The sequence below is a fragment of the Aspergillus steynii genome (genome assembly GCF_002849105.1).
Source record: "Aspergillus steynii IBT 23096 chromosome Unknown P170scaffold_10, whole genome shotgun sequence".
NCBI lineage: Eukaryota > Fungi > Ascomycota > Eurotiomycetes > Eurotiales > Aspergillaceae > Aspergillus > Aspergillus steynii.
Window position 1 is genome coordinate 592,132 of NW_020194407.1, and position 11,029 is coordinate 603,160.

Sequence of the window (11,029 nt, forward strand, 5' to 3'; positions counted from 1 at the left end):
GTCTCGATGGAGGTAATCCGCAGGCAGAGTGGAGTAGGATAAAAACATTGAAACGAACACTAGTGGTAAACAAAGAATTAAATAAAATAGAGTATAAATAGTAAGTATAAATAGTAAGTAATAAGAAGATATCAAATCCAACCAATCGACCAAACACCAACAAGAGCAGGGATTGAAATTTAAAAAATGAAAATAAAAATGAAGAGATAAAAATAACAAAAAAGATAATAATAATTAAGGCCTTCCGAACTAAAGACCAAAACAAAAACCAATCTAACGAGGAAAAGTCTAAACGCAAAAAAAAAAGAAAAGAAAACCCCGGTCTATCTAATCCATACACACACATACACACAAAGAAAAGAGAACTAGTAAAAACAGACACAAGCAGAGAGAAAAGAACGACAAAGAAATGGAATTCAAAGAACAAGCCGACTGAGTTCAAAAGAAATGCACGCTTTTTGTTGTCTCTCGAAGGATGATCCAACCGTCTCGAACACGAGAGGGCTCGAGTATACAAATCCCTGTCCCGATGTTTGTCTGTTCTCGGTTTGGAAGAAAGCGACGGAGAACCAAATCACCAATAAGCAAGATAATCAAATCAATCAATCAGAGGGAAGAAAGCCCGTCTCGATGGATATAGAACAGAAAAAGAAAAAAGAAAATCAAAGGATAGAGAGTGATTGAGGTAAAGGTGGTAGTCATGTAAACGGCGTCAAGTAGAATAGGTTCAAGGTGAGAAAGAAAGATGAAAAATACAACAATCAACAGGTGAAAGGGTAAAAAGAAATGAAACAGAAAAGCTCTCGCTCCGAATATTCATAGACATCGCATCGCATATCTTGCTGGTGGTGGTACAAGGATTCCGCATTCTATCCAATATTGGGAATCATCTCTTTACTCCCGAGACACGTCACGGCCGAACAGCTTGGCCTTGATCCAGTCGACAGCGACCAGGACACGGTTGCGGTCTAGAGATCAAAGTTAGATAAACAATCAGTAAGCTAGTGGGCAAAGAGGCAACTTACTGCTGAAGCACATGCTCAGATAGGCACTGCGCCAGAAGAGGTAGGTCATGGTACCACCGCTTGCGATGTTGCCGCTCAGCCAGCTGATGTCCGCAACCGCACGCTCCTTTCCGATGTAGGCCAGACTTCCCTGGTGCGAGTACTGGAAGGGACCAATCTGCTTGGTTCTCCGCAGCTGGCGCTGGCGCTCACGGATCTCGTCGAAGACCTCGTTGCGGTCGTCACCCTTGGCCTCGGCCTGGGCCTCGGACAGGCGCTTCAGCTCCTGCTCAACAGACTCGGTCTTGGCCATGGTGTTGAACAGACGAGCCAGGAAGGCACCTTCCTGGCTGGCAACCTGGGCAGTGGGAGCGTAGTTGGTAATGGCGCAATCACCGACAGCCCAGACGTTCTCGGTTCCGTTGACAACCAGGTATTCGTTGACGGCGAGACCGCGACGCGAGTTCTTCTGGGCGGGCAGCTGGTTCATAAGGTCGCGAACGACGTTGCGGACGGCGTTACCGGTGGCCCAGACCAGCAGACCGTAGGGGATGGTCTCGATCTCCTTGGAGCCGTCGGGCTTGGTGACCTCGGCCTGGATGTACTTGTCGGTGACGTTCTTGACCATGGTCTTGGCGCGGATGGAGATAGCCTCCTCCTTGAAGGTCGACTCGGTGTAGTCAATGAGCTGCTTGGAGAACATGGGGAGCACGTTGGGGAGGGCCTCGACCAGGGTCACATGGAAGTGCTTCTGGATGTCGGGGATCCACTTCTTCAGGTCGTCCTCGAAGAAGTCCTGCAGCTCACCGGCGAATTCCACACCGGTAGGGCCACCACCGACGACAACCATGTGCAGCAGTCGCTTGACCTCCTCTTCGGTCTGATCCTTGAACATGGCGGTCTCAACGCAGTCCATGATGCGCTTACGGATCTTCTGGGCGTCGCCGACCTCCTTCAGGAAGCAGGAGTTCTCCTTGACACCCTTGATACCTATATGCCGGTGCGGTTAGTCGCGGGTTTACGATCGAACGAGGCGAATAGAGGGGTTCCCTACCGAAGGTCGCGTTCTCGGCACCGACACCAACGACCAGCATGTCGAAGGGCACCTCGGTGTGGGAGATGTCACCCTTGATCTCGGAGTCGTCGCTGATGTACACGACGCGCTTCTCGTAGTCGATCTTGGTGGCCTCGGCTTCGTAGAACTTCACGTTGGCCTGCTTCTGGCGCAGGATGTTGCGAATGGGCTCCATGATGGAGCGGTGCTCGATCAGACCGGTGGTACACGAGGGCAACAGCGGAGTGAAGAGGAAGTAGTTTCGGGGGGAGACGACGACGACATTGTAGTTCTCAGTGTCGAGTTTCTTGAGCAGAGAAACGGAACCCCATCCAGTACCTGAACGCGAACAAACAGTGGTTAGTAGGGGAATGTCGCGACTGAAACTGCGACCCAATCCGTCATCACACGGAAGCCAGCAGCCGGAAGGAAAGACAATCATTACGTACCCAGGATCACCAGGGTCTTCTTAGAAGGGTCAGGTTCGACCTGATCGATGGGGTGACGCAGCTCGTAGATGTTGTAGGCCAGGTTTCCGGTCAAGGCGAGACCGGTGAGCCAGGTCAAACGCCAGGTCCATCGCAGCCAGCGGAAGCCCTTCTTCTTGGGCTGGGGAGTGGGAGCGGCGTCGGCGTAGGTGCGACGAGATTGCCGGGCGAGACCGGATCGCACGGGGAATGCGGAGCGAAGGTTGGGTCGCGTCGAGAGCGACCTGCGCGACAGCGACGACAACTGCATGGTGGATGGAGATACCATCTTGGAGCGCATGGCCAGCGTACTTCCAACCATTGTCGGTTGATGGGGTCACCCAAGGGGGATTGGAGGGGAGAGTGTCGGAGGGTAAGGAAGGGAAAAGGGAAAGGAAAAAAAGAAAGAGAAAAAAAAAGGAAGGAGGTGAGTCAATTGACCAACGAAAGGGGAGTTCGGTCAATTGACGACGGAGATAATTCTAATTGTTTGGTGCCGGAGGGAAAAAAAAAAAAAAAAAAAAATGGAGATGACGATAGCGAAGGGACGGAGGCAGTTAAGCTGTTTTGGGCGAATCGGTGTGTTCTGGCTTTTCTGCCACTCGCCGTCGATGATTCTTCCGCGGTGGAGTCTTCTTGAAGGGACCGAATCCAAGGGATTTGGAGAATGAGGAGAGAACTCGTGAGGGGAGAAGACAATTCCTGAGGGAGGAAGTTTAAGCGCCGATGGAGACGCGTGAGGGGCTTTACCTCGAACTCCGTAGCTCCTCCGAAGTATGACAGTATGACTCTGACTCTTCCAGTTCCATGAAGCCGTCGCCTGCCAAGTGGATCCCGTGAAGGTGAGGAGAAGCTAGGGTTTTGAATCTTTTTCCAACTGAGCTACTCCGTACAGAGGACTGGCAGAGTGACAAGTAAACAGTTAGGGGTTCCGACTTAGCCCGAGCAGCTTCATAATCCCGAATATCTGAAATACTATGAAAATAATTAGGAATAGGATAGGAAAAGAAGGAATATGAATGTAAATCTCCAAATCCCCTCATCACTGCTGAGTCATCCTGCCCTACGGTCCCTCCCGATCCTGCCGGCTTCACCCGCATCGACGGAGCTCTGCACTTCATCCACTTCGTCCACCGACTACGCATTACGGAGTATGGCTCGATGGGAATCCGGGGAACCCAGTGAGCTCCACTCGGCCCTGCTGTTCGATTTTGCCCTTCTTGTCCTGTGTTTTCGTCCCTCCGACTCCGTTCATCCGCTGCGTAGAGAATGCCAAAGCTATAGCAACTGATATCACAGATTCGGACTATGTGCCGTCATAACAACTTAGTCATGGTTCAACTCATTGTGGTTGATGCAAGTCTCCGTGGGTTTAGTTGAGCCAATCTATTGGGTCTGTTATTGCCAATTATCGAGGTATTATTAGAGCTGCTACTTTATACTTAGTGGAAACAAGTAGAGAGTCTATCCGAATATATAACACCAGGCCAATGTCGAATTATACGTTCCCGAATTCCACAAAATGAACATACTCTTCTACCCAAATTCGAAGACACTTAGTACGAATAAGATTAAGAATCCATCTAATATAGTCACAATTCACAGAGCGAGAAGAGAACCAACAAGGCACAAAAGCAAGATCCTCATCAAATCCAACCACTCCGTCTACCAGGCTCGTCCAATCCAAGTATGTATTCTCTTATATACGTATTCTCAATATCAGGAGACATATTCTGTCAACCAACCAAGCATAAAACAGTTAATGGGTGAACCCCTGCGCAGATAACTTCAATAATTTAAACCTACAAAATGCTAACCAGCACCAAATAAAGACACACTCACCCAGCAATATATCTATCTACATATACACAGGTAGCATGCATATACCAAGTTCCCTTGAACTCGGGCTCTGGACAAACACTCAAGAATCTTCTCAGAGGCCAGAACCAGCACCGACGCATGCCCATGTCCATGCACACACAACGTCCGTGAATATATACACATGCCATGGCATCATCAAAGCAAGACACGCTGCACACCACCCACCCAATCATCCACAGAATACTTCACACTGACATAAGAAGCACATCCCCAGACACCTCAAAAGTCCTAATCCAACAACCCAAGCGCACCACGTAAACCCAACACCCAGGAACAATATGACGCATCACATCCACTAACACATCCACCCATCAATGCACAGCGCATACAATACATAATTACATATCCTCTGTACTTAGTCTGTACTCTGTCCTCCGAACCCAATTAAGCCCAATGAAACCCCTCCTCCCGCGCGTAAGAAGTACCATACATACATACAGACATACATAGGTACGCACGACGCTCCGAGCAAGAATCTGCCTCGTCAAAAATCCAAGCAAGCCAGCTGCCTTTCAGCCTTAAGTATATACTTACGCAGCGCTACATAAAACTATTGGGAGTGCGCAGATGCACGCTTGTTTGCCCAAGTGGCTTGACTACGGGCTTTGCTTGCTTGGATCTACGGGTCTAAGGGCGGGAAGTGATAGGTCAAGTTGGATTTTTTTTTTTCTTGGGTTCTGGGCTCATGGCTCATGGTTTCATTAACTACTGCGTATGTCTACTTATGTCTATATCCAGGTCAAGAGAATATGTATGGTAGGGAAAAAAGATAGGCGAGAGAATGCAGATTATCGATCTAACTAACGAAACAAACATCTCTTTCCAAGATTCAATAATGGCCAGATCATGCATACATACGCGGCAGATTCATCGAGAAGGGGCCGACAGAGCGGAACAAACTCGATCAGCGCCCCTATTCGATCAAATCGACGGGGCGGAAGATTTGACAAAAATAGCGTTGGGTGGCTTCGATTTGTCGTCCATACAAACAATAGCCGCGGACTCGATCAGCGCCATACAAACAGGTTTATGTCCCCCTCCTGAATGACGGAGTCGAGGCGGGCTTTTGGGATGCAGCTCCGGTGCAATAATATTGCACAGGATGAGTGCATATCATGTGTGGGCAGCAATGGGCAGCTTCAATATCCTAAGCAGGTATGTGGCATGTGAATGGGTACTCCGTACATACATATGCATCGTATTTTCTATCCGTCGTCGGCAACCCCGTGTTCCCTGTCCATGGCCGTCTGGATCTCAAGGGTTCCCTCGCTTTGCTCGACCTGCCGACCTACCTTGCGTACATACTCCGGTTCACCCCCGTTTCCTGTCGCAGTTAACATCTGGTCAATCTGCGTGAATGATGCGGTGCGGTTGGAATTCCTCCGGCTGTTACATCTCCCCAGCCCAGAACCAGACGCATCGCAATGTTGGTAGCTTGAGAGGGACCCGCGGATGTCCTCGTTCAAAAGTACCGGACCTACCTGACCATCCGGACCCAACATTCGGCTTTCATTTCGGTCTGGCCTGCCTGATCTTGACCTAACCTGACCTGATCCCGGCCTGAAGAGTGGAGTGGTCAAGGGACAAATCCAGTGTAAGGTGACACTCCGCATGTCCCTCTCCTCTTTCACATCGCCGATCTATAGCCGAATCCCCCGAGTTTACAGTAAAGTCACGGTACGATAAAGAAAGTCAACCGATTCCAGCCGCCCATGCAGCCCGCCGCCAATGACTCGTCGGACGACGGCAGCAATTCCCTCATTGTCCCCCGGTCCAAGGACTCGACTTTGCCATGCCATGCAAGTCTTCGTGACAATGGGCGACATGAGGAAGTGGATCTCGAAACACCTAGCGGAGTAGTGGTTGCGGTCGCATTTTAAGATCCTCCTCTTTGTGTGACCGAGCTCTGTGCAGAACTGCGCAATGCGATGGACGTAATGTACTTTTGGCCCTTGCGGGCGGCCGGCCATCATCCTACCGGCAGCATAAGGAAGGAAAAAGAAAAGTGCTGCCCATAAGCGCAGAAGTATCAACGTTGCTGCTCTGTATCACTTCACTGGGCGCAAGAAAGTTCGATACATAGATAAAGAAAGGGGACGGTCCAGGTCTTAGGCTGTCCGCCTGGCGATTTTCGACAGGACCGTCATTCTGGATTGTCTTGCCGGATCTATTTGAAATGTGTACAGCTGATCAGCGTTTGAAGACTGTAGGACGGTAAGCGACCATCATTATCCAACGTTGCCAGCGTACCATGGAATTGGTGATACCGAATTGCGCCCGCTTTGGCTGTTGTGTTTGCTGATGAAAGAGGTTGGATCAAGGATATCGAGATCCTGGACAACGCGCATGCTTTCTTCTTCGTTCTCTTCTTCTCCTTTGTGCGACCGCTTGGCCCGTCCAAGAAATCGACCTGTGCTATGATAAGCTGACGGAATGTTGGCGAGGCTGATGATCCTTCACCAGGAGGGGTTCTTGCGGCCTTTGTGTTGTACACAAAAAGACAAATATGTGGCTTGCAGACGATATCCAAGATTTATGCTAGAGCCGGATCCCCTGTCATCGGTTAATTGCAAAGATACCAAATTAACGATAATTGATCACCGCGTCGAGTAATTTCGACCTTCCGGATGGTTGGTCCAGGAGGTGTCACCGTTGAATGGTAGTATTGAAACGCAATAAGATGCAAGAGGTAGGCTATCAATGGGGAATGAAGGGTTCAATAGCCCCAACGTTATATTGTTCAAAACAGCCATGCTACACAGCCATCAATAAGGAATTTGTAATGGACGCAAGTTGGTCGGAAGCATCTATCACAAGGCAAGTCATTCTGCAATAGCAGGAGCGCCACCAAGCCCCTGGCGTGGCAAGGAGCCAAAGTACGAGCGGGTCGATACGAAAGCGTCCAGGAGTACGATGAAGAACGGACGGACGAAAGAAAGAAAGCACGCAGGCACGAGAGAGAGGGAAAGATAGAGAGAATGAAAGAAGGCCGTGATTGAAGGCCGCATCGGGAAACTCCTCGACCGCCGGCGCTAATCCCAATCGGGCCATATTGAAATTGGTCCCCCGCGCGCCTTTCGTTCAGACTCGTTTGGACCGCGGGGCTTGACGATGAGCGCTGTGAGAAGCTGCAGACTAAAGTTCCGGGTTCGCTGGCGTTGGCCGGCGGTCTTGAACCCAAATGGCTCGAGGACACTGGCTTGCTAGGGGGTCTACGCACCGCCAAATCACACAGGGCGGGTTTTTTGAGACAGGCCATGCAAACTACAAGCATGCATGCGTGTGACTGGAAAATGTGATCTCGTCTCTGGTCCCTACCAGAATGTGGCAAAGGCACAAGGCTGGCAACGAAAGCGAGAGCATGATGACCGTCGTGGTGACGACACCGTCGACGACGACGATGATGAATCATTTGAAGATGGCAGGATGCATACGGGTCGACGCTAGTTGGCTGTTGGATGATATTCATCAATACCTCACGGCTGTTGCGGTTTGTTTTTTGCTTTTTCGATATACCGGCCAGGGGAGGAGGCAAGTATCGACCATTGGAAGTCCTGGATAGAGTACAGAGTCGCTTCGCTTGGATCCCTGACCCGGCATTAGGGGGGTTTTTAGTGATTAGCAGCAGTTCCTGATTCCTCCCTGCCCCCCTTTAACCAGGTGAGGAGGTCAAGAGGTCAAGTTCGCTCAGGAAGGATCGGATCGCACCCTCTTGCAAGCTGCGATGAAAATGGCGATTCCGGCAGAATTCCGGTCCATGTTGGCCTTGGGCCCCGGAAGATCGAAAGGAGCAGTTGGTTGGAGTGGTTAATGGACTACGCATCGTAGTACTCCGTCAAGGGAAAATAAAGTAATCATGACCTAAACGCCAGGATCGTTTATGATAAATTATTCGCTCAGTGTTGAATCCACCGGCTCGCTTCGCTGTACTTTAGTAATTTTCAGAATCCTCCCCTCTACCGCGTCGTTAATTGTCTTCTGAGCCCCGAATTGTCATCACAGGCATATCCACAATCCACATCCACCCCTTGAACGGAGCTGACCACTCCCCCCCTCTCCAGGGGTCCTTCCATAGCCCGTGGGCTGTCTCATGGGCCGGTCCACGGGAAAGCAAAACGATCGAATAGGCAGGCAACATTGAAAGCAAGAAAATGACTCGGCGATCCTGGTTAAGGGGGACACGTCCCAGTCAAGGCGTCTCCCATTCAGAGGCGGAAGAGACCGGCTCCGTTGACTTCTGCCCCCATGTCCACAATTTGGGAGGAAATCTAGATTGTCGTCCGAAGTGGCGGTGATAGACATTATTACGGCGCAGACCTTGGGAGCAGAGAGGGAGAGGAATGGGGAATTCCTTATTCATCCATTCCTAGGGAAGTTCCTAAGGAGCCTAGCCCCCCTTAGGAGGCTGTAGGAGTGTACGTGTTGGATTAGGGCGATCCACACGCGTTCTGGCAGAGCGAAAAATAAAAAAGAAAAAGGGAAAGGAAAAAGAAAAAGCAATTTGGCGACCACAACGTTTGCACCCGGACTTGATGGACGGTTGACTACATACGAGGTACGTCGGGGATACTTACGGCTGGAGGGGATGTACATCCACGCATACAGATTACAGAGGATTCAGATGACCGGGCTGGAACCTACTCGGTGTACCATGTTGCAAAGCTGTATCCACCCCCCGACGAGAGAGCTCGGCACTTGGACAGCGTACGATGATTAGTTATTACCCCTGCGACGCTGTTGACTGGGAGAAACCAGAGTTTCTATTTCCGATTCAACCGCGTCGATCCATCGCCCTGGGCAATTGGTTTCCAGGTGAGACAGGATTCGTAAGGGCTTTCCAGAATGTATTCAACCCGGTTCAGCTGGGATGACCGGGATCTGGACCGAAGCAGGACCTGCTTCAGTAGCCAGGCTATTTTCCATCGGCGTAATTTCAATGGGAGGCCATCCAGCCGGGCGGGGAACGGTTTCACGCTGCGAAAGGAACGTCGCTTGGGGGGGAAACGAAAATAAATTGGATCAATCCATCGGTCAATCAATCCAAATTAAACGCACGGGGCGTGCTTGATCCCCAGGCGAATTGTCGGAGATATCGATCTCTGAAAATAACCCTCCGTCGTACGGGGGCCTTCGTGCTAACCGTCCTCAACCATATGACCGACGCTTGATAATCGCAACAATCCCAAGGTCCAAGCATGCGTTTAGGCTCCAGCTTTTATGCATTCGGCTGCTGCGTGGAGTTGGTTGGCTGGCCTGCAATATCGCCAGGTCGATCGCCAGTTGCTACGGCCTCCTAACTCATCCGTGGTCGGAAGTCCAGGCGTACGCAGTAATGCTGAGAGTCTGAGTCTGGTGTATATTGGGAGTCGAAATCATATGGACGCCGCGGATGCCGTTCCTCGGCTTCTACGTTTTCGACTTTCCTGTTCGGCATTTCCATCATCATTACATCTGACAATAATGGCCTCACATTGTCGCAGCAAATAAGCCGTCTCGGGAGGGATGAGCATTGATTTTTTTTTTTCGAAAGAAAAAAATAAGATAAAATGAAATAATAAAACTTGACCTACTACGTTCGGTACTTCTTTCCCCACAGTTACAATTGAAATGTTTTGAGTCATGAATACGTCGTTGCGATAATAACTGCCCGGGAGAAGGCAGAGGGAAGTGACCCAAACCGGGCAATCAAATCCTTGCTCACGATTGAGACCGGATCGACCGAATCTGCCTCCTAACCGCCCTCAAGGAGGAAGACCGATATCGAGTTTGTGTACCCTCGATTATCGTTCTCCAAGATCTGGCGAGACACATGCACAAGGGTTGCTTACTTACAGTACTGACCACCGCAAGGCGAAGCCGTGAAGTAGGAAACTCTGGACGAAGCTCGGACACACAGGCCTGCTGCCACCCATGCTTCGGTCGATATTAAACCTGCAGTGCGAGACTCGCACGATCCATCCTGGCACGGAAAGGTGTGATGTATCGATTTTCGTCCTCTTCTGCCAGGCGGCGTTTGATCCAGAGCCGGGGCGGTTGCTTAGGAGGCACACCGAGCCGCAAGGATTAGAATGATGTTGAAAAAAAAAAGAAAAACAAAAAAACAAAAAAACAAAAATGCAAGGAGCCTGGAAAGGCAGCAAGGTGGGAAGGACAGGCAAACTATCCGACTATCCGTGAAGGGAAGTTGGAAAACAAAGTGTCATCATCCCTGGGAGGGAGAGGGAAAAAGCAAAGTAACGAAAGGAAAGGAAGAAAAAGTAAAAAGCGTTGGTCCTTGCATGTGGTGTGATGGTGTTGTCTCTTTTCTTTTTCCAGCGCCATGAAGATATGGGCGTTAAAAAAAATACCCTTCAGTCTGGTGATGCGATCATTTGTTGACGCTGCATTAACGTACATGTCGGCGATGAGCTGGGGATGACAACCCACGGGCAGGTAGGGTACCGCATCCACATTGGCTTGGTGATAGGGAAAATTCTCCGAGTATCACTTCCCATCTGGTAGAAGGTTTCTGCCCGTTATGCAGTGAGCCATGGGAGAAGTCGCATTCATTGGTCCATCCGGCAAGATGGATGATGGAAGCATAAAGAAAGTTGCAAATTAGTGCGCAGGAAAAATACCGTAAT

The 11,029-nt window shown here is 50.1% G+C and overlaps 1 protein-coding gene across 1 annotated transcript; it reads right to left on the reverse strand.

Annotated features, from left to right (window-relative positions):
* Positions 1-620: 620 nt before the first annotated feature.
* Positions 621-3,059, reverse strand: P170DRAFT_59972 (alternative NADH-dehydrogenase). Its single transcript, XM_024855294.1, has 4 exons — positions 2,508-3,059; positions 2,059-2,397; positions 1,026-1,994; positions 621-968 (listed from the first exon to the last, which is right to left on the reverse strand). Exons 1-4 carry the CDS (start codon positions 2,845-2,847, stop codon positions 895-897), a joined length of 1,722 nt encoding a protein of 573 aa, XP_024698987.1. The 5' UTR covers positions 2,848-3,059; the 3' UTR covers positions 621-894.
* Between the last annotated feature and the right edge of the window lie 7,970 nt (positions 3,060-11,029).